This window comes from Haliotis rufescens, unplaced genomic scaffold, assembly GCF_023055435.1.
Source record: "Haliotis rufescens isolate VD_foot unplaced genomic scaffold, xgHalRufe1.0.p SCAF_171, whole genome shotgun sequence".
NCBI classification, from domain to species: Eukaryota; Metazoa; Mollusca; class Gastropoda; order Lepetellida; family Haliotidae; genus Haliotis; species Haliotis rufescens.
The window spans coordinates 95,099-117,902 of record NW_025963859.1 but is presented as its reverse complement, the minus strand read 5'-3'; the positions used below and the strand labels follow the sequence as shown (position 1 = coordinate 117,902).

The window sequence follows — 22,804 nt, the reverse complement described above, 5'->3', positions numbered from 1 at the left end:
CTCCAGCCAGGGAGGTCCTCGCAGGTTCAGGTACTGCAATTACAATCACACCTGTGATGTTACCTACCAAATGCCATGTGATGTTTGACTGTGGTTCTCTGGATGATGTCCCTCAGCACAGGCCACATTTCTATCCTTAACCTGAAACATTGCACATTTAAGTCATATCCCCAGGTACAGGCTACTGCATAAGAGCCCCCACCCCACCCCGACTCGACTCCTGAAATCACTATCTAAATGATAGGCTGACCCCAACATTTAACAAAATAGACCTGATCTACATAATATACTGGGTACAATGTCTGAAGCCCATTTCTGGTGTCCCCCGCTGGAATATTGCTGAAAGCAGCGCAAAGCAATACTCACTCACCCACATATTATACACCTGATCCAGAAACAAAGCTGACGTATAAATACAGCTGATGCATAAATACAGCTGACGTATAAATACAGCTGATGCATAAATACAGCTGATGCATAAATATAGCTGATGTATAAATACAGCTGATGCATATATAAACATGATCCATAAATATAGCTGATCCATTTACACACAGATGAATATAAATACAATAGATCTGTAAATAGAGTAGATCTGTAAATACAATAGATCTATAAATTCTTTAGATGTATAAATACAGTAGATCTATAAATACAGTAGATCTATAAATACAGTAGAACTGTAAAGAAAGTCACATCTCCAGACTTACTTTTCATCGTGAGGTCCAAGCAATGCCAACACTTTAAGTAGAAGTATCTGTAACCATGGCAATGGCACTGTGTGGAAATCATGAAGTGAAGGAAAGGAGCGGCTGATAATTTGCTTGAGGATTCCGAGGAACCCCACCCCCAAGTGTACATAGTCCGCCGGCGCCTTCTGCAAGAGTGAGTGAGTGAGTGAGTGGGTGGGTGAGTGAGTGAGTGAGTGAGTGAGTGAGTGAGTGAGTGAGGGAGTGAGTGAGGGAGTGAGTGAGTGAGTGAGGGAGTGAGTGAGTGATTCAGTGAGTGGATGAGCTCAACACATCTTCGATTATCCAGTTTATCACATTTTTATTCAATGACGAAATGAGAGGCCTAGATGTCTGAGCTGCTGTGCTGAGTTGCATCCCTTAGGCGTGTTGAAGGATGTAAAATGTTGACCAACCCAGTGGGAGAGTTGCCCTCACTAACCTGGGCCAGTGGGAGAGTTGCCCTCACTAACCTGGGCCAGTGGGAGAGTTGCCCTCACTAACCTGGGCCAGTGGGAGAGTTGTCCTCACTAACCTGAGCCAGTTGGAGAGTTGCCCTCACTAGCCTGGGTCAATGGGAGAGTTGCCCTCACTAACCTGGGCCAGTGGGAGAGTTGCCCTCACTAACCTGGGCCAGTGGGAGAGTTGCCCTCACTAACCTGAGTCAGTGGGAGAGTTGCCCTCACTAACCTGGGACATTAAGGAGAGTTGCCCTCACTAACCTGGGTCAATGGGAGAGTTGTCCGCACTAGCCAGGGCCAGTGGGAGAGTTGCCCTCACTAACCTGGGTCGTTAAGGAGAGTTGTCCTCATTAACCTGGGCCAGTGGGAGAGTTGCCCTCACTAACCTTGGCCAGAGGGAGAGTTGCCCTCACTAACCTGGGTCAGTGGGACAGTTGCCCTCACTAACCTGGGCCAGTGGGAGAGTTGCCCTCACTAACATGAGTCAGTGGGAGAGTTGCCCTCACTGACCTGGGTCAATTTGGAGAGTTGTCCTCACTAGCCTGTGCCAGTGGGAGAGTTGCCCTCACTAACCAGGGCCAGTGGGAGAGTTGCCCTCACTAACCTGGGCCAGTGGGAGAGTTGCCCTCACTAACCTGGGCCAGTGGGAGAGTTGTCCTCACTAGCCTGGGCCAGTGGGAGAGTTCCCCTCACTAGCCTGGGCCAGTGGGAGAGTTTCCCTCACTACCCTTGGCCAGTGGGAGAGTTCCCTCACTAACCTGGGACATTCAGGAGAGTTGCCCTCACTAACCTGGGTCAATGGGAGAGTTGTCCTCACTAACCTGGGCCAGGGGGAGAGTTTCCCTCACTACCCTTGGGCAGTGGGAGAGTTGCCCTCACTAACCTAGGACATTAAGGAGAGTTGCCCTCACTAGCCTGGGCCAGTGGGAGAGTTGCCCTCAGTAACCTGGGTCAATGGGAGAGTTGCCCTCACTAGCCTGGGCCAGTGGGAGAGTTGCCCTCACTAACCTGGGCCAGTGGGAGAGTTGCCCTCACTAACCTGAGTCAGTGGGAGAGTTGCCCTCACTGACCTGGGTCAATGGGAGAGTTGTCCTCACTAGCCAGGGCCAGTGGGAGAGTTGCCCTCACTAACCAGGGCCAGTGGGAGAGTTGCCCTCACTAACCTGGGCCAGTGGGAGAGTTGCCCTCACTAACCTGGGCCAGTTGGAGAGTTGTCCTCACTAGCCTGGGCCAGTGGGAGAGTTGCCCTCACTAGCCTGGGCCAGTGGGAGAGTTTCCCTCACTACCCTTGGCCAGTGGGAGAGTTGCCCTCACTAACCTGGGACATTAAGGAGAGTTGCCCTCACTAACCTGGGTCAATGGGAGAGTTGTCCTCACTAACCTGGGCCAGTGGGAGAGTTTCCCTCACTACCCTTGGCCAGTGGGAGAGTTGCCCTCACTAACCTGGGACATTAAGGAGAGTTGCCCTCACTAGCCTAGCCCAGTGGGAGAGTTGCCCTCAGTAACCTGGGTCAATGGGAGAGTTGCCCTCACTAGCCTTTGGCCAGTGGGAGAGTTGCCCTCACTAACCAGGGCCAGTGGGAGAGTTGCCCTCACTAACCTGGGTCAGTGGGAGAGTTGACCTCATTAACCTGGGTCATTAAGGAGAGTTGACCACACTAACCTGGGTCAGTGGGAGAGTTGCCCTCACTAACCTGGGCCAGTGGGAGAGTTGCCCTCACTAACCTGGGCCAGTGGGAGAGTTGCCCTCACTAACCAGGGCCAGTGGGAGAGTTGCCCTCACTAACCTGGGCCAGTGGGAGAGTTGCCCTCATTAACCTGGGCCAGTGGGAGAGTTGTCCTCACTAACCTGGACCATTTGGAGAGTTCCCCTTACTAACCTGGGCCAGAAGGAGAGTTGTCCTCACTAACCTGGGTAATTAAGGAGAGTTGTCCTCACTAACCTGGGCCAGTGGGAGAGTTGCCCTCACTTACCTGGGTCAGTGGGAGAGTTGCCATCACTAACCTGGGCCAGTGGGAGAGTTGCCCTCACTTACCTGGGCCAGTGGGAGAGTTGCCCTCACTTACCTGGGCCAGTGGGAGAGTTGCCCTCACTAACCTGGGCCAGTGGGAGAGTTGTCCTCACTAGCCTGAGCAAGTGGGAGAGTTGCCCTCACTAACCTGGGCCAGTGGGAGAGTTGCCCTCACTAACCTGGGCCAGTGGGAGAGTTGTCCTCACTAACCTGAGCCAGTTGGAGAGTTGCCCTCACTAGCCTGGGTCAATGGGAGAGTTGCCCTCACTAACCTGGGCCAGTGGGAGAGTTGCCCTCACTAACCTGAGTCAGTGGGAGAGTTGCCCTCACTGACCTGGGTCAATGGGAGAGTTGTCCTCACTAGCCTGTGCCAGTGGGAGAGTTGCCCTCACTAACCAGGGCCAGTGGGAGAGTTGCCCTCACTAACCTGGGCCAGTGGGAGAGTTGCCCTCACTAACCTGGGCCAGTGGGAGAGTTGTCCTCACTAGCCTGGGCCAGTGGCAGAGTTGCCCTCACTAGCCTGGGCCAGTGGATGAGTTTCCCTCACTACCCTTGGCCAGTGGGAGAGTTGCCCTCACTAACCTGGGACATTAAGGAGAGTTGCCCTCACTAACCTGGGTCAATGGGAGAGTTGTCCTCACTAACCTGGGCCAGTGGGAGAGTTTCCCTCACTACCATTGGCCAGTGGGAGAGTTGCCCTCACTAACCTGGGACATTAAGGAGAGTTGCCCTCACTAGCCTGGGCCAGTGGGAGAGTTGCCCTCAGTAACCTGGGTCAATGGGAGAGTTGCCCTCACTAGCCTGGGCCAGTGGGAGAGTTGCCCTCACTAACCTGGGCCAGTGGGAGAGTTGCCCTCACTAACCTTAGTCAGTGGGAGAGTTGCCCTCACTGACCTGGGTCAATGGGAGAGTTGTCCTAACAAGCCTGTGCCAGTGGGAGAGTTGCCCTCACTAACCTGGGCCAGTGGGAGAGTTGCCCTCACTAACCTGAGTCAGTGGGAGAGTTGCCCTCACTGACCTGGGTCAATGGGAAAGTTGTCCTCACTAACCTGGGCCAGTGGGAGAGTTTCCCTCACTACCCTTGGCCAGTTGGAGAGTTGTCCTCACTAGCCTGGGCCAGTGGGAGAGTTGCCCTCACTAGCCTGGGCCAGTGGGAGAGTTTCCCTCACTACCCTTGGCCAGTGGGAGAGTTGCCCTCACTAACCTGGGACATTAAGGAGAGTTGCCCTCACTAACCTGGGTCAATGGGAGAGTTGTCCTCACTAACCTGGGCCAGTGGGAGAGTTTCCCTCACTACCCTTGGCCAGTGGGAGAGTTGCCCTCACTAACCTGGGACATTAAGGAGAGTTGCCCTCACTAGCCTAGCCCAGTGGGAGAGTTGCCCTCAGTAACCTGGGTCAATGGGAGAGTTGCCCTCACTAGCCTTTGGCCAGTGGGAGAGTTGCCCTCACTAACCAGGGCCAGTGGGAGAGTTGCCCTCACTAACCTGGGTCAGTGGGAGAGTTGACCTCATTAACCTGGGTCATTAAGGAGAGTTGACCTCACTAACCTGGGTCAGTGGGAGAGTTGCCCTCACTAACCTGGGCCAGTGGGAGAGTTGCCCTCACTAACCTGGGCCAGTGGGAGAGTTGCCCTCACTAACCAGGGCCAGTGGGAGAGTTGCCCTCACTAACCTGGGCCAGTGGGAGAGTTGCCCTCATTAACCTGGGCCAGTGGGAGAGTTGTCCTCACTAACCTGGACCAGTGGGAGAGTTCCCCTTACTAACCTGGGCCAGAAGGAGAGTTGTCCTCACTAACCTGGGTAATTAAGGAGAGTTGTCCTCACTAACCTGGGCCAGTGGGAGAGTTGCCCTCACTTACCTGGGTCAGTGGGAGAGTTGCCATCACTTACCTGGGCCAGTGGGAGAGTTGCCCTCACTTACCTGGGCCAGTGGGAGAGTTGCCCTCACTAACCTGGGCCAGTGGGAGAGTTCTCCTCACTAGCCTGAGCAAGTGGGAGAGTTGCCCTCACTAACCTGGGCCAGTGGGAGAGTTGCCCTCACTAACCTGGGCCAGTGGGAGAGTTGTCCTCACTAACCTGAGCCAGTTGGAGAGTTGCCCTCACTAGCCTGGGTCAATGGGAGAGTTGCCCTCACTAACCTGGGCCAGTGGGAGAGTTGCCCTCACTTACCTGAGTCAGTGGGAGAGTTGCCCTCACTGACCTGGGTCAATGGGAGAGTTGTCCTCACTAGCCTGTGCCAGTGGGAGAGTTGCCCTCACTAACCAGGGCCAGTGGGAGAGTTGCCCTCACTAACCTGGGCCAGTGGGAGAGTTGCCCTCACTAACCTGGGCCAGTGGGAGAGTTGTCCTCACTAGCCTGGGCCAGTGGGAGAGTTGCCCTCACTAGCCTGGGCCAGTGGGAGAGTTTCCCTCACTACCCTTGGCCAGTGGGAGAGTTGCCCTCACTAACCTGGGACATTAAGGAGAGTTGCCCTCACTAGCCTGGGCCAGTGGGAGAGTTTCCCTCACTACCCTTGGCCAGTGGGAGAGTTGCCCTCACTAACCTGGGACATTAAGGAGAGTTGCCCTCACTAGCCTGGGCCAGTGGGAGAGTTGCCCTCAGTAACCTGGGTCAATGGGAGAGTTGCCCTCACTAGCCTGGGCCAGTGGGAGAGTTGCCATCACTTACCTGGGCCAGTGGGAGAGTTGCCCTCACTTACCTGGGCCAGTGGGAGAGTTGCCCTCACTAACCTGGGCCAGTGGGAGAGTTCTCCTCACTAGCCTGAGCAAGTGGGAGAGTTGCCCTCACTAACCTGGGCCAGTGGGAGAGTTGCCCTCACTAACCTGGGCCAGTGGGAGAGTTGTCCTCACTAACCTGAGCCAGTTGGAGAGTTGCCCTCACTAGCCTGGGTCAATGGGAGAGTTGCCCTCACTAACCTGGGCCAGTGGGAGAGTTGCCCTCACTTACCTGAGTCAGTGGGAGAGTTGCCCTCACTGACCTGGGTCAATGGGAGAGTTGTCCTCACTAGCCTGTGCCAGTGGGAGAGTTGCCCTCACTAACCAGGGCCAGTGGGAGAGTTGCCCTCACTAACCTGGGCCAGTGGGAGAGTTGCCCTCACTAACCTGGGCCAGTGGGAGAGTTGTCCTCACTAGCCTGGGCCAGTGGGAGAGTTGCCCTCACTAGCCTGGGCCAGTGGGAGAGTTTCCCTCACTACCCTTGGCCAGTGGGAGAGTTGCCCTCACTAACCTGGGACATTAAGGAGAGTTGCCCTCACTAGCCTGGGCCAGTGGGAGAGTTTCCCTCACTACCCTTGGCCAGTGGGAGAGTTGCCCTCACTAACCTGGGACATTAAGGAGAGTTGCCCTCACTAGCCTGGGCCAGTGGGAGAGTTGCCCTCAGTAACCTGGGTGAATGGGAGAGTTGCCCTCACTAGCCTGGGCCAGTGGGAGAGTTGCCCTCACTAACCTGGGCCAGTGGGAGAGTTGCCCTCACTAACCTTAGTCAGTGGGAGAGTTGCCCTCACTGACCTGGGTCAATGGGAGAGTTGTCCTAACAAACCTGTGCCAGTGGGAGAGTTGCCCTCACTAACCTGGGCCAGTGGGAGAGTTGCCCTCACTAACCTGAGTCAGTGGGAGAGTTGCCCTCACTGACCTGGGTCAATGGGAAAGTTGTCCTCACTAACCTGGGCCAGTGGGAGAGTTTCCCTCACTACCCTTGGCCAGTGGGAGAGTTGCCCTCACTAACCTGGGACATTAAGGAGAGTTGCCCTCACTAGCCTGGGCCAGTGGGAGAGTTGCCCTCAGTAACCTGGGTCAATGGGAGAGTTGCCCTCACTAGCCTGGGCCAGTGGGAGAGTTGCCCTCACTAACCTGGGCCAGTGGGAGAGTTGCCCTCACTAACCTTAGTCAGTGGGAGAGTTGCCCTCACTGACCTGGGTCAATGGGAGAGTTGTCCTAACAAGCCTGTGCCAGTGGGAGAGTTGCCCTCACTAACCTGGGCCAGTGGGAGAGTTGCCCTCACTAACCTGAGTCAGTGGGAGAGTTGCCCTCACTGACCTGGGTCAATGGGAAAGTTGCCCTCACTAGCCTGGGCCAGTGGGAGAGTTTCCCTCACTACCCTTGGCCAGTGGGAGAGTTGCCCTCACTAACCTGGGACATTAAGGAGAGTTGCCCTCACTAACCTGGGTCAATGGGAGAGTTGTCCTCACTAACCTGGGCCAGTGGGAGAGTTTCCCTCACTACCCTTGGCCAGTGGGAGAGTTGCCCTCACTAACCTGGGACATTAAGGAGAGTTGCCCTCACTAGCCTAGCCCAGTGGGAGAGTTGCCCTCAGTAACCTGGGTCTATGGGAGAGTTGCCCTCACTAGCCTTTGGCCAGTGGGAGAGTTGCCCTCACTAACCAGGGCCAGTGGGAGAGTTGCCCTCACTAACCTGGGTCAGTGGGAGAGTTGACCTCATTAACCTGGGTCATTAAGGAGAGTTGACCTCACTAACCTGGGTCAGTGGGAGAGTTGCCCTCACTAACCTGGGCCAGTGGGAGAGTTGCCCTCACTAACCTGGGCCAGTGGGAGAGTTGCCCTCACTAACCAGGGCCAGTGGGAGAGTTGCCCTCACTAACCTGGGTCAGTGGGAGAGTTGACCTCATTAACCTGGGTCATTAAGGAGAGTTGACCTCACTAACCTGGGTCATTAAGGAGAGTTGTCCTCACTAACCAGGGCCAGTGGGAGAGTTGCCCTCACTAACCAGGGCCAGTGGGAGAGTTGCCCTCACTAACCTGGGTCAGTGGGAGAGTTGCCCTCACTAACCTGGGTCAGTGGGAGAGTTGCCCTCACTAGCCTGGGCCAGTGGGAGAGTTGCCCTCACTAGCCTGGGCCAGTGGGAGAGTTGCCCTCACTAGCCTGGGCCAGTGGGAGAGTTGCCCTCACTAGCCTGGGCCAGTGGGAGAGTTGCCCTCACTAGCCTGGGCCAGTGGGAGAGTTGCCCTCACTAGCATGGGCCAGTGGGAGAGTTGTCCTCACTAACCTGGGTAATTAAGGAGAGTTGTCCTCACTAACCTGGGCCAGTGGGAGAGTTGCCCTCACTTACCTGGGTCAGTGGGAGAGTTGCCCTCACTTACCTGGGCCAGTGGGAGAGTTGCCCTCACTTACCTAGGCCAGTGGGAGAGTTGCCCTCACTAACCTGGGCCAGTGGGAGAGTTGTCCTCACTAGCCTGAGCCAGTGGGAGAGTTGCCCTCACTAACCTGGGCCAGTGGGAGAGTTGCCCTCACTAACCTGGGCCAGTGGGAGAGTTGTCCTCACTAGCCAGTGCCAGTGGGAGAGTTGCCCTCACTAACCTGGGTCGTTAAGGAGAGTTGTCCTCATTAACCTGGGCCAGTGGGAGAGTTGCCCTCACTAACCTTGGCCAGTGGGAGAGTTGCCCTCACTAACCTGGGCCAGTGGGAGAGTTGCCCTCACTAACCTGGGCCAGTGGGAGAGTTGCCCTCACTAACCTGAGTCAGTGGGAGAGTTGCCCTCACTGACCTGGGTCAATGGGAGAGTTGCCCTCACTAGCATGGGCCAGTGGGAGAGTTGTCCTCACTAACCTGGGTAATTAAGGAGAGTTGTCCTCACTAACCTGGGCCAGTGGGAGAGTTGCCCTCACTTACCTGGGTCAGTGGGAGAGTTGCCCTCACTTACCTGGGCCAGTGGGAGAGTTGCCCTCACTTACCTGGGCCAGTGGGAGAGTTGCCCTCACTAACCTGGGCCAGTGGGAGAGTTGTCCTCACTAGCCTGAGCCAGTGGGAGAGTTGCCCTCACTAACCTGGGCCAGTGGGAGAGTTGCCCTCACTAACCTGGGCCAGTGGGAGAGTTGTCCTCACTAGCCAGTGCCAGTGGGAGAGTTGCCCTCACTAACCTGGGTCGTTAAGGAGAGTTGTCCTCATTAACCTGGGCCAGTGGGAGAGTTGCCCTCACTAACCTTGGCCAGTGGGAGAGTTGCCCTCACTAACCTGGGCCAGTGGGAGAGTTGCCCTCACTAACCTGGGCCAGTGGGAGAGTTGCCCTCACTAACCTGAGTCAGTTGGAGAGTTGCCCTCACTGACCTGGGTCAATGGGAGAGTTGTCCTCACTAGCCTGTGCCAGTGGGAGAGTTGCCCTCACTAACCAGGGCCAGTGGGAGAGTTGTCCTCACTAACCTGGGCCAGTGGGAGAGTTGCCCTCACTAGCCTGGGCCAGTGGGAGAGTTTCCCTCACTACCCTGGGCCAGTGGGAGAGTTGCCCTCACTAACCTGGGACATTAAGGAGAGTTGCCCTCACTAACCTGGGTCAATGGGAGAGTTGCCCTCACTAACCTGGGTCAATGGGAGAGTTGTCCTCACTAACCTGGGCCAGTGGGAGAGTTTCCCTCACTACCCTTGGCCAGTGGGAGAGTTGCCCTCACTAACCTGGGACATTAAGGAGAGTTGCCCTCACTAGCCTGGGCCAGTGGGAGAGTTGCCCTCACTAACCTGGGTCAATGGGAGAGTTGCCCTCACTAGCCTGGGCCAGTGGGAGAGTTGCCCTCACTAACCAGGGCCAGTGGGAGAGTTGCCCTCACTAACCTGGGTCAGTGGGAGAGTTGACCTCATTAACCTTGGTCATTAAGGAGAGTTGACCTCACTAACCTGGGTCATTAAGGAGAGTTGTCCTCACTAACCTGGGCCAGTGGGAGAGTTGCCCTCACTAACCTGTGCCAGTGGGAGAGTTGTCCTCACTAGCCTGGGCAAGTGGGAGAGTTGCCCTCACTAACCTGGGTCAATGGGAGAGTTGTCCTCACTAGCCTGGGCCAGTGGGAGAGTTGCCCTCACTAACCTGAGTCAGTGGGACAGTTGCCCTCACTAACCTGAGTCAGTGGGAGAGTTGCCCTCACTAACCTGGGTCAATGGGAGAGTTGTCCTCACTAGCCTGGGCCAGTGGGAGAGTTGCCCTCACTAGCCTGTGTCATTAAGGAGAGTTGTCCTCACTAACCTGGGACATTAAGGAGAGTTGTCCTCACTAGCCTGGGCCAGTGGGAGAGTTGCCCTCACTAACCTGGGACATTAAGGAGAGTTGTCCTCACTAACCTGGGCCAGTGGGAGAGTTGTCCTCACTAGCCAGGGCCAGTGGGAGAGTTGCCCTCACTAACCAGGGTCGTTAAGGAGAGTTGTCCTCATTAACCTGGGCCAGTGGGAGAGTTGCCCTCACTAACCTTGGCCAGTGGGAGAGTTGCCCTCACTAACCTGGGCCAGTGGGAGAGTTGCCCTCACTAACCTGGGCAAGTGGGAGAGTTGCCCTCACTAACCTGAGTCAGTGGGAGAGTTGCCCTCACTGACCTGGGTGAATGGGAGAGTTGTCCTCACTAGCCTGGGCCAGTGGGAGAGTTGCCCTCACTAACCAGGGCCAGTGGGAGAGTTGCCCTCACTAACCTGGGCCAGTGGGAGAGTTGTCCTCACTAACCTGGGCCAGTGGGAGAGTTGTCCTCACTAGCCTGTGCCAGTGGGAGAGTTGCCCTCACTAACCTGGGTCGTTAAGGAGAGTTGTCCTCATTAACCTGGGCCAGTGGGAGAGTTGCCCTCACTAACCTTGGCCAGTGGGAGAGTTGCCCTCACTAACCTGGGCCAGTGGGAGAGTTGCCCTCACTAACCTGAGTCAGTAGGAGAGTTGCCCTCACTGACCTGGGTCAATGGGAGAGTTGTCCTCACTAGCCTGTGCCAGTGGGAGAGTTGCCCTCACTAACCAGGGCCAGTGGGAGAGTTGTCCTCACTAACCTGGGCCAGTGGGAGAGTTGCCCTCACTAGCCTGGGCCAGTGGGAGAGTTTCCCTCACTACCCTGGGCCAGTGGGAGAGTTGCCCTCACTACCCTTGGCCAGTTGGAGAGTTGTCCTCACTAGCCTGGGCCAGTGGGAGAGTTGCCCTCACTAGCCTGGGCCAGTGGGAGAGTTTCCCTCACTACCCTTGGCCAGTGGGAGAGTTGCCCTCACTAACCTGGGACATTAAGGAGAGTTGCCCTCCCTAACCTGGGTCAATGGGAGAGTTGCCCTCACTTACCTGGGCCAGTGGGAGAGTTGCCCTCACTAACCTGGGCCAGTGGGAGAGTTGTCCTCACAAGCCTGAGCCAGTGGGAGAGTTGCCCTCACTAACCTGGGCCAGTGGGAGAGTTGCCCTCACTAACCTGGGCCAGTGGGAGAGTTGTCCTCACTAGCCAGTGCCAGTGGGAGAGTTGCCCTCACTAACCTGGGTCGTTAAGGAGAGTTGTCCTCATTAACCTGGGCCAGTGGGAGAGTTGCCCTCACTAACCTTGGCCAGTGGGAGAGTTGCCCTCACTAACCTGGGCCAGTGGGAGAGTTGCCCTCACTAACCTGGGCCAGTGGGAGAGTTGCCCTCACTAACCTGAGTCAGTGGGAGAGTTGCCCTCACTGACCTGGGTCAATGGGAGAGTTGCCCTCACTAGCATGGGCCAGTGGGAGAGTTGTCCTCACTAACCTGGGTAATTAAGGAGAGTTGTCCTCACTAACCTGGGCCAGTGGGAGAGTTGCCCTCACTTACCTGGGTCAGTGGGAGAGTTGCCCTCACTTACCTGGGCCAGTGGGAGAGTTGCCCTCACTTACCTGGGCCAGTGGGAGAGTTGCCCTCACTAACCTGGGCCAGTGGGAGAGTTGTCCTCACTAGCCTGAGCCAGTGGGAGAGTTGCCCTCACTAACCTGGGCCAGTGGGAGAGTTGCCCTCACTAACCTGGGCCAGTGGGAGAGTTGTCCTCACTAGCCAGTGCCAGTGGGAGAGTTGCCCTCACTAACCTGGGTCGTTAAGGAGAGTTGTCCTCATTAACCTGGGCCAGTGGGAGAGTTGCCCTCACTAACCTTGGCCAGTGGGAGAGTTGCCCTCACTAACCTGGGCCAGTGGGAGAGTTGCCCTCACTAACCTGGGCCAGTGGGAGAGTTGCCCTCACTAACCTGAGTCAGTTGGAGAGTTGCCCTCACTGACCTGGGTCAATGGGAGAGTTGTCCTCACTAGCCTGTGCCAGTGGGAGAGTTGCCCTCACTAACCAGGGCCAGTGGGAGAGTTGTCCTCACTAACCTGGGCCAGTGGGAGAGTTGCCCTCACTAGCCTGGGCCAGTGGGAGAGTTTCCCTCACTACCCTGGGCCAGTGGGAGAGTTGCCCTCACTAACCTGGGACATTAAGGAGAGTTGCCCTCACTAACCTGGGTCAATGGGAGAGTTGCCCTCACTAACCTGGGTCAATGGGAGAGTTGTCCTCACTAACCTGGGCCAGTGGGAGAGTTTCCCTCACTACCCTTGGCCAGTGGGAGAGTTGCCCTCACTAACCTGGGACATTAAGGAGAGTTGCCCTCACTAGCCTGGGCCAGTGGGAGAGTTGCCCTCACTAACCTGGGTCAATGGGAGAGTTGCCCTCACTAGCCTGGGCCAGTGGGAGAGTTGCCCTCACTAACCAGGGCCAGTGGGAGAGTTGCCCTCACTAACCTGGGTCAGTGGGAGAGTTGACCTCATTAACCTTGGTCATTAAGGAGAGTTGACCTCACTAACCTGGGTCATTAAGGAGAGTTGTCCTCACTAACCTGGGCCAGTGGGAGAGTTGCCCTCACTAACCTGTGCCAGTGGGAGAGTTGTCCTCACTAGCCTGGGCAAGTGGGAGAGTTGCCCTCACTAACCTGGGTCAATGGGAGAGTTGTCCTCACTAGCCTGGGCCAGTGGGAGAGTTGCCCTCACTAACCTGAGTCAGTGGGAGAGTTGCCCTCACTAACCTGAGTCAGTGGGAGAGTTGCCCTCACTAACCTGGGTCAATGGGAGAGTTGTCCTCACTAGCCTGGGCCAGTGGGAGAGTTGCCCTCACTAGCCTGTGTCATTAAGGAGAGTTGTCCTCACTAACCTGGGACATTAAGGAGAGTTGTCCTCACTAGCCTGGGCCAGTGGGAGAGTTGCCCTCACTAACCTGGGACATTAAGGAGAGTTGTCCTCACTAACCTGGGCCAGTGGGAGAGTTGTCCTCACTAGCCAGGGCCAGTGGGAGAGTTGCCCTCACTAACCAGGGTCGTTAAGGAGAGTTGTCCTCATTAACCTGGGCCAGTGGGAGAGTTGCCCTCACTAACCTTGGCCAGTGGGAGAGTTGCCCTCACTAACCTGGGCCAGTGGGAGAGTTGCCCTCACTAACCTGGGCAAGTGGGAGAGTTGCCCTCACTAACCTGAGTCAGTGGGAGAGTTGCCCTCACTGACCTGGGTGAATGGGAGAGTTGTCCTCACTAGCCTGGGCCAGTGGGAGAGTTGCCCTCACTAACCAGGGCCAGTGGGAGAGTTGCCCTCACTAACCTGGGCCAGTGGGAGAGTTGTCCTCACTAACCTGGGCCAGTGGGAGAGTTGTCCTCACTAGCCTGTGCCAGTGGGAGAGTTGCCCTCACTAACCTGGGTCGTTAAGGAGAGTTGTCCTCATTAACCTGGGCCAGTGGGAGAGTTGCCCTCACTAACCTTGGCCAGTGGGAGAGTTGCCCTCACTTACCTGGGCCAGTGGGAGAGTTGCCCTCACTAACCTGGGCCAGTGGGAGAGTTGCCCTCACTAACCTGAGTCAGTAGGAGAGTTGCCCTCACTGACCTGGGTCAATGGGAGAGTTGTCCTCACTAGCCTGTGCCAGTGGGAGAGTTGCCCTCACTAACCAGGGCCAGTGGGAGAGTTGTCCTCACTAACCTGGGCCAGTGGGAGAGTTGCCCTCACTAGCCTGGGCCAGTGGGAGAGTTTCCCTCACTACCCTGGGCCAGTGGGAGAGTTGCCCTCACTAACCTGGGACATTAAGGAGAGTTGCCCTCACTAACCTGGGTCAATGGGAGAGTTGTCCTCACTAACCTGGGCCAGTGGGAGAGTTTCCCTCACTACCCTTGGCCAGTGGGAGAGTTGCCCTCACTAACCTGGGACATTAAGGAGAGTTGCCCTCACTAGCCTGGGCCAGTGGGAGAGTTGCCCTCACTAACCTGGGTCAATGGGAGAGTTGCCCTCACTAGCCTGGGCCAGTGGGAGAGTTGCCCTCACTAACCAGGGCCAGTGGGAGAGTTGCCCTCACTAACCTGGGTCAGTGGGAGAGTTGACCTCATTAACCTTGGTCATTAAGGAGAGTTGACCTCACTAACCTGGGTCATTAAGGAGAGTTGTCCTCACTAACCTGGGCCAGTGGGAGAGTTGCCCTCACTAACCTGTGCCAGTGGGAGAGTTGTCCTCACTAGCCTGGGCAAGTGGGAGAGTTGCCCTCACTAACCTGGGTCAATGGGAGAGTTGTCCTCACTAGCCTGGGCCAGTGGGAGAGTTGCCCTCACTAACCTGAGTCAGTGGGAGAGTTGCCCTCACTAACCTGAGTCAGTGGGAGAGTTGCCCTCACTAACCTGGGTCAATGGGAGAGTTGTCCTCACTAGCCTGGGCCAGTGGGAGAGTTGCCCTCACTAGCCTGTGTCATTAAGGAGAGTTGTCCTCACTAACCTGGGACATTAAGGAGAGTTGTCCTCACTAGCCTGGGCCAGTGGGAGAGTTGCCCTCACTAACCTGGGACATTAAGGAGAGTTGTCCTCACTAACCTGGGCCAGTGGGAGAGTTGTCCTCACTAGCCAGGGCCAGTGGGAGAGTTGCCCTCACTAACCAGGGTCGTTAAGGAGAGTTGTCCTCATTAACCTGGGCCAGTGGGAGAGTTGCCCTCACGAACCTTGGCCAGTGGGAGAGTTGCCCTCACTAACCTGGGCCAGTGGGAGAGTTGCCCTCACTAACCTGGGCAAGTGGGAGAGTTGCCCTCACTAACCTGAGTCAGTGGGAGAGTTGCCCTCACTGACCTGGGTGAATGGGAGAGTTGTCCTCACTAGCCTGGGCCAGTGGGAGAGTTGCCCTCACTAACCAGGGCCAGTGGGAGAGTTGCCCTCACTAACCTGGGCCAGTGGGAGAGTTGTCCTCACTAACCTGGGCCAGTGGGAGAGTTGTCCTCACTAGCCTGTGCCAGTGGGAGAGTTGCCCTCACTAGCCTGGGCCAGTGGGAGAGTTTCCCTCACTACCCTTGGCCAGTGGGAGAGTTGCCCTCACTAACCTGGTTCAATGGGAGAGTTGCCCTCACTAACCTGGGACATTAAGGAGAGTTGTCCTCACTAGCCTGGGCAAGTGGGAGAGTTGCCCTCACGAACCTGGGTCAATGGGAGAGTTGTCCTCACTAGCCTGGGCCAGTGGGAGAGTTGCCCTCACTAACCTGAGTCAGAGGGAGAGTTGCCCTCACTAACCTGAGTCAGTGGGAGAGTTGCCCTCACTAACCTGGGTCAATGGGAGAGTTGTCCTCACTAGCCTGGGCCAGTGGGAGAGTTGCCCTCACTAGCCTGTGTCATTAAGGAGAGTTGTCCTCACTAACCTGGGACATTAAGGAGAGTTGTCCTCACTAGCCTGGGCCAGTGGGAGAGTTGCCCTCACTAACCTGGGACATTAAGGAGAGTTGTCCTCACTAACCTGGGCCAGTGTGAGAGTTGTCCTCACTAGCCAGGGCCAGTGGGAGAGTTGCCCTCACTAACCAGGGTCGTTAAGGATAGTTGTTCTCATTATCCTGGGCCAGTGGGAGAGTTGTCCTCACTAACCTGGGCCAGTGGGAGAGTTGCCCTCACTAACCTGGGCAAGTGGGAGAGTTGCCCTCACTAACCTGAGTCAGTGGGAGAGTTGCCCTCACTGACCTTGGTCAATGGGAGAGTTGTCCTCACTAGCCTGGGCCAGTGGGAGAGTTGCCCTCACTAACCAGGGCCAGTGGGAGAGTTGCCCTCACTAACCTGGGCCAGTGGGAGAGTTGCCCTCACTAACCTGGGCCAGTGGGAGAGTTGTCCTCACTAGCCTGGGCCAGTGGGAGAGTTGCCCTCACTAGCCTGGGCCAGTGGGAGAGTTTCCCTCACTACCCTTGGCCAGTGGGAGAGTTGCCCTCACTAACCTGGGACATTAAGGAGAGTTGCCCTCACTAACCTGGTTCAATGGGAGAGTTGCCCTCACTAGCCTGGGCCAGTGGGAGAGTTGCCCTCACTAACCTGGGCCAGTGGGAGAGTTGCCCTCACTAACCTGGGTCAGTGGGAGAGTTGACCTCACTAACCTGGGTCATTAAGGAGAGTTGACCTCACTAACCTGGGTCATTAAGGAGAGTTGTCCTCACTAACCAGGGCCAGTGGGAGAGTTGACCTCACTAACCTGGGTCATTAAGGAGAGTTGTCCTCACTAACCTGGGCCAGTGGGAGAGTTGCCCTCACTAACCTGTGCCAGTGGGAGAGTTGCCCTCACTAACCAGGGCCAGTGGGAGAGTTGCCCTCACTAACCTGGGCCAGTGGGAGAGTTGCCCTCACTAACCTGGGCCAGTGGGAGAGTTGTCCTCACTAACCTGGGCCAGTGGGAGAGTTGACCTCACTAACCTGGGCCAGTGGGAGAGTTGACCTCACTAACATGGGCCAGTGGGAGAGTTGACCTCAATAACCTGGGCCAGTGGGAGAGTTGTCCTCACTAACCTGGGCCAGTGTGAGAGGTGACCTCACTAACCTGGGCCAGTGGGAGAGTTGACCTCACTAACCTGGGCCAGTGGGAGAGTTGTCCTCACTAACCTGAGCCAGCTGGATGTAGATGTGGACCACCCCCCGGATGACCCCCGGGTCCTTGTCACACAGCGCCCTCTGGAAGTCTGCGTGGACATGGACCAGCATGTTGGGAGCCTTCAGATAGAACTGATGCAGACACTGGGCTGCCTTCACCCTCACCAGCTCCCTGAAACACAGTGACCATGGCAACTCCTCTAATGAAAGAAGCTAAAGAGGCTAATGGTATTAGTCATACTGTCTCATTGATTTAAACATGTGTATGGTCTCTGTAGACAGAAGCTGTGAAACACTACTGGTCAAGCACAGCACACCAGACACTATGTTGCTTTAAATTTGTGCCCCATAGGTCAACTGTGAGTGTCACGTACATACCGCTGATGTTTCAGCTTCTCCATCACGAGAGGCAGGAACATGGGGATGGTCTCTGCGTGGAGGAGTTGACTGGCTGCTGTGATACTCATGCAGTTGTCCAACAAGCTGCTGCTCCTCATGTCCTTCAACACAATGCATTGAAGAAAAAATGAAAAGGATCACAAGTGAACGATAGTTAATCCACATTACTGTTGACAACTAGATGGACAGATATTATAGCATACAAAAAAACAATGCAATAAAGTCAACAACATGAAAAGTTATGGGACAGAAAAGTTATATTCTAACATCGATGAATTTCTTTCGGAACTATATACATGTATAGTAAATAAACAATCATATCGGAAATTTTTAAGATATGTTGTCAAAAACTCTGGAACATCTTTGAGCAATATCCCGTTAAGGAAACAAGATACGGATGACTGTTCCACTATATTTTCAGATTTAGAAAAATCAGACAGATTAAATGAATATTTCCAATCCATATCTACCCTAACTGAAGAACGGATGAATTACCATATTTCAAGCAACGCACTAAGAGTATTTTTGACAAATTAACTGTCTCAGAAAATGAAATATCTGACGTTTTTAAATGTCTTGAAATAAATAAGGCATCTGATACAGACAGAATAAGTCATAACCTATTAAAGAAATTGTTATACATGTATAAAAAGCTTTCAAAAAGGCCATTCCACTGTCCATCAATGAATTGAATTGTATAATGAAATTTGTATATCTTCAGATAATAGAGAAAAATATTGCATGTTTTTTTGCGATGTGTCAAAAGCATTTAATCGTGTCTGGCATAGAGGGCTTATGTACAACTTAGAAATCTAACAATAGTTATCATTGTGTATACTTCTAAGAATACTACCTCTATTACATCATAGCCATAAATTCCTGTTTATGCTGAGACCCACACTACAAATTTAAAAAAAAATTCAACAGACATCCCCTTCACTGCCAACATATCTAAGAGTTGTGAGGTAAACCCTATCCCTCGCCAGGGGCGCCACTGCGCATGCGCAAGGTGGCAATCACCTCACTTCTTTCAACCCATTATCCTCATCAACTAGATGCAGATATTTGGGAAGGTGGGAGGGATTAATTCCTGATGTAAAAGAAGTGGTATTCTTAGAATTATACACAATGATAACTATTGTTAGATAATTCTTGTGAATACCCTACGTCTATTACATCATAGCCAGCATACACCAGATGGACCGGTGGGATCTGGTATCTAGCATCCCTTAGATATTTGGCTTTGTGAAGTGGTAACCCAAGGATTGTATGCCAAAAGGGACCAAATGGAATATGTCTATAGTCTACTTACAAGGCTAGACATAGAGAAAAAAAAAGCGTCATATTATGGGTATAATATCCATGTATATAGCCACCAATGTGATACTTAGACATATTATGACGTCACTTCCGGTGATGATGTCATCTGTGACGTCACTTCCAGTTGTCATTCAATGCCCACGTTTGTGGAATATGTCTTCCATGATCTCTTATCACTTTATGACGTGGTTTTCCGTTATGCCCTTTTGGATAGTGATATTTAAAGTATTTTGACGTTAGTCCGGCGTGAGGTCTCCCATGACGTCACTTCCGGTGGTAGTACATCATACATCCTTGATTATCATGTAGAAAGCGTATATCACTTAATTCTTCGATCTCTCATTTCAGTGTTGCCACTTGACTTGTCTACGAGGGCCATTCAATATATAACCAGCCTAACCTATTTGCTACTGCTCCTCACTTCTTCTTTTTCCACATAACCACCATTGAGGTCTATGCACTTTGTCCAGCGATGTGTGAGAGCTAAAAGCCCGTTGTGATAGAAAGCATGGGGTTGCTTGTGTAACCACCCCTCCACTGCTGTCGTGAGTTCATCATCGGACCGGAAATGACGTCCACGCAGTTCTTTCTTCAAGTTTGGGAAGAGAAAGTAGTCGCTTGGTGCCAGGTCTGGTGAGTAAGGTGGATGAGGCAATACTTTGAACCCATTCTACTTCACTTCAACAACCGCAAGTCGACAGGTATGCACTCTGGCATTATTATGTTGGAGCAGCACACCTTTTGTGATCGTTCCACGACGTTTGGCAAGAATAGCAGTCCGCAAACGGTCCAGGAGATCGGAGTAGTACTCTCCAGTAATAGTCTGGCCACGTGGCAAGTAGTCAATGAGCAAGACCCCTTTGGTATCCCAAAAGATGGTTGCAATGACTTTGCCAGCCGATGGTTGAGTCTTAAACTTTTTGGAATGGGGTGAAGCAAAGCCAGTCCACTGCTTACTCTGTTCTTTGGTTTCTGGGTCATAGTGGTGTACCCAGGTTTCATCACCAGTAACAATTCTCTCCATAAAGTTGTCTGCATCCCAACTGCATTGCGTCAAAAGTGCCTGACACATTGACGCACATACAGCCTTCTGATCATCACTCAGACATTTCGGGACCCATCGGGCAGACAGCTTCCTCATACACGGATCATGCAAAATGGTATGGACAGTTCCCTCTGAAATGTCCAAGGCCTTGGCCATTTCTGACACCTTCATTCGCCTGTCTTTGACAACCAGTTGTCTCACAGCTTCACTGGTTTGGTCATTGGTCACCTCTACAGGCCTGCCAGGGCGTGGCTCATCTTCCAGGTTCACCTGACCCCTCTTAAATTCTGCAACCCAGAATTTGACCTGTGCATACGAAGGTGCACTGTCACCATAAACATCTGACAATTCATCATGTATCTCCTTTCCCGGTTTACCTTTTAAGTAGAGGTACCTATTACCAGCCCTGTATTGAACCTTTCACGAAAATTTGGCAGAATCTACCCTTGCCATCTTTATAGATCACGTGTGTAACTTCAAATACAATTTCCTCAGTGAAACTTTGTCTATGCACGTGACATACATTGGTGCACAGCACGTGACAAGCATGCAACCGTTAAGATCTGATAAATAGCTTAGGCTGGTTATATATTGAATGGCCCTCGTACTATCCAATAGCAAACTAAGTACAAAGGTCAACTTACCCTGAGTTCATGAGGTATTCTGAAATCCTCAAACACCCCCACCCCGCCTCTTTCCCCCTTTCTCAAGAAGAGGGGGGAACAAGGTTACTTGGAGACTATCACCTGGGCTGCCACCAAGGTTCCCAGTGTGTATAGTCCATCCAGATCGGTCTGTATGTCTCGTAAGTAAAAGTTTGAGAACGTGTTATGGGTCTTCCACTGGCAGCTAGCTACGACTTGTTCAATGGAGACTGTATTCCATGTGGCTAGACTTGTTGCAAGGGCTCTGATCTAGTGAGGTCTGCAGCTTCCCCAAGTTGGTGTGGAGACTTGTGCCAGTTTATAGCTATCTGCGATAACCGACCTGAGCCGACCCGCTACAGTACCCTTGGTTATGTCCTTTTCTGACGAGGGTTTGCAATAGATAAAAAGGCGTCTTCTCTGCTTTCGGTGGGGTTGAGTTGCAATTATGAAGTATCTCAAGGCTCTTATGGGACAAAGTAATCTGTTCGGATAGTCCACACTTTTCCGGATAGCCCACACTGGTATTGTGTATTGCCTGTGTCCGAGTGGGCCGAAGGTTGACGACTGGTTTTTGGCAATAAATTCTGGAAGTGATCTGAACGATACTGATTTCCATTCTTGGGTATGAGTTACAGTGGAAATGTCAATAGCGTGCAATTCTGATACACGAGCCGCCGTAGCCATGGCTAGGAGAAATGCGGTCTTCCTGGAAACTAATAGTAATGTTGCACTACTCATAGGTTCATAAGGTGGTTTCATCAATGCTGACAATACTATAGATAGATCCCATTTTGGAAATATATGTGGTATTTTAATGTCTTCTAGTGCAAAGGACTTCATGAGTTGATTCAGTACTGGGTGGGTACCTATAGATAGGCCATTGTGTTGTAATACTGATGCCAGGGCGGATCTATAGCCTTCTATAGTGCCATATCGTAATTTCTTGTCGTTTCTGAGATAGAGCAAGAATTCAGCCACTAAAGGTATCGTTATCTCCACGTTTAGATGATTTCTCATTCTCCGCTCGACAAACTTGTCCCATCTGTTTTTGTATAGGGCAGACGATGCTGGTCTCCATGAGCTTGCCACTCTTCGTGCAGCTGATTAAGAGTAACCGGCTTATTCGAGATAACTTCAAGGCGTGAAGGTGGAGATTGTCGAGGCGGCCGTAAAATATGTCCGTTTTCGGTTGTCTCAGTAAATCGTGACGTACCGGGAGTTTCAGAGGTTCTTCCATTAGGAGGGGTAGTAACCTTGGAAACCAAGCCCTGTTTGGCCATGCCGGGGCTATGAGAATTATGACGGAGTCTGTCTCTTCTATTTTCTTCAGTACTCTGTCTAGAAGAATCTATGGGGGAAATGAGTAAGCGAACATTCTCTCCCAGTCAATAGAAAGAGTGTCGACCTGGAGAGCTAGTGTGTCTGGTACATGCAGGGCTGACGTAGACTGGTAGTTTGTTGATGAGTGAGTGAGTTTGATTTTACACATCTTTTAGTAATATTCCAACAATATCATTGTGGGGGACACCAGAAAAAGGGCTTCACACATTGTACCCATGCCGGGGGACGAACCCGGTTCTTGGGCGTGACGAGGGAACGCTTTAATGCTCCTTTGTGCTCCCCTGGTGCAGTCGGCCTCTGTGCTCCCCTGGTGCAGTCGGCCTCTGTAGGTCAGATCTTGGATGGAGGTGAGCAGGCCTAGGCAAGACATCCACCAGCGTAATGATTTGATGGGCTGGTCGAGTGCGCTAGATATCATGAGGTGATGGATGCCGAATGGAAGTACCCTGAACTGGTATCTCTAGCTGTTGACTGGCATTCTTCAACTTCTTGATAGGTTCCATCTGGAATATTTCGAGCAGCTATGAGTTGTCTGTGAGGGCTTCTCATTTGTCTGCATTGTACTGCATAAGGCGACCTCCTGGTCCCTGAACTTGGGTAGTCTTGGGTCGATGTCTGTGAGACCGGCTAGTTCGACTGGATTCAATGTGGTTGTATCGTTGATCTTCTGTAGTTCTAAATCGTTGTCCACTGGGCAGGTAGGCTCTCTGGTTGAGTCATTTCCGTCGGTATCCCCCTCGGAGACTGCCTCTGCCTCTACCTCTTCCTCACTGTGAAGTGGGATGATCATCTTTGGAGTTCCTATATTTGGGGTGAAATGATCTGTCCTTCCATGTTGAGGCTCGAAAAGAATCCCGACCAGGGTTCACATGACGAGATCTAGGATTCTGTTGTTGATGCTGAAGATCTGCAGACCATCTCTGTATCTTGGATGCCAATGAGACCGTGGATTCTTGAAACTTCTGACTAGTTGATGATGCAATGGCTTCCTTCACTGACTTCAGTCTGCCGTTGAATATCTGTGATGCTGTAATAGGCTGTGATAGCATGGATCTTCTTAATGGCTCTGGGATCATATGATGAACTTGCTGTAGTAGATGATTTCTTTGCATAAGCAGGAACTGTGCTGACATCCAAACTTGTGCTGATTGAAGATCTTCCTGCATCTTCAGCATATGGTCCAGTGAGCTGTAAAAATACCCGTTCTGCTGTAGTGTCATCTCCGTGGGGGTGTCTAAGGGAAGACCTTCGCTCTGATTGTTCGGGGGTATGACGTGGTGAACTCCAGCTGCA

General features: G+C 53.2%; 1 protein-coding gene across 4 annotated transcripts in view; it reads right to left on the bottom strand.

Moving 5' to 3' along the window:
- The window catches only part of LOC124127093 (AP-4 complex subunit epsilon-1-like), a 123,225-nt gene that overhangs the window by 71,610 nt on the left and 28,811 nt on the right, over positions 1 to 22,804 (bottom strand). For all 4 annotated transcript variants that reach the window (XM_048397901.1, XM_048397903.1, XM_048397902.1 and 1 more), the window contains exons 5-8: positions 17,138 to 17,259; positions 16,772 to 16,931; positions 711 to 877; positions 68 to 141 (exon numbers count right to left, since the gene is read on the bottom strand). In XM_048397901.1, the coding sequence (XP_048253858.1) occupies positions 68 to 141; positions 711 to 877; positions 16,772 to 16,931; positions 17,138 to 17,259 (523 nt within the window). The remainder of the gene's footprint in view (positions 1 to 67; positions 142 to 710; positions 878 to 16,771; positions 16,932 to 17,137; positions 17,260 to 22,804) is intronic.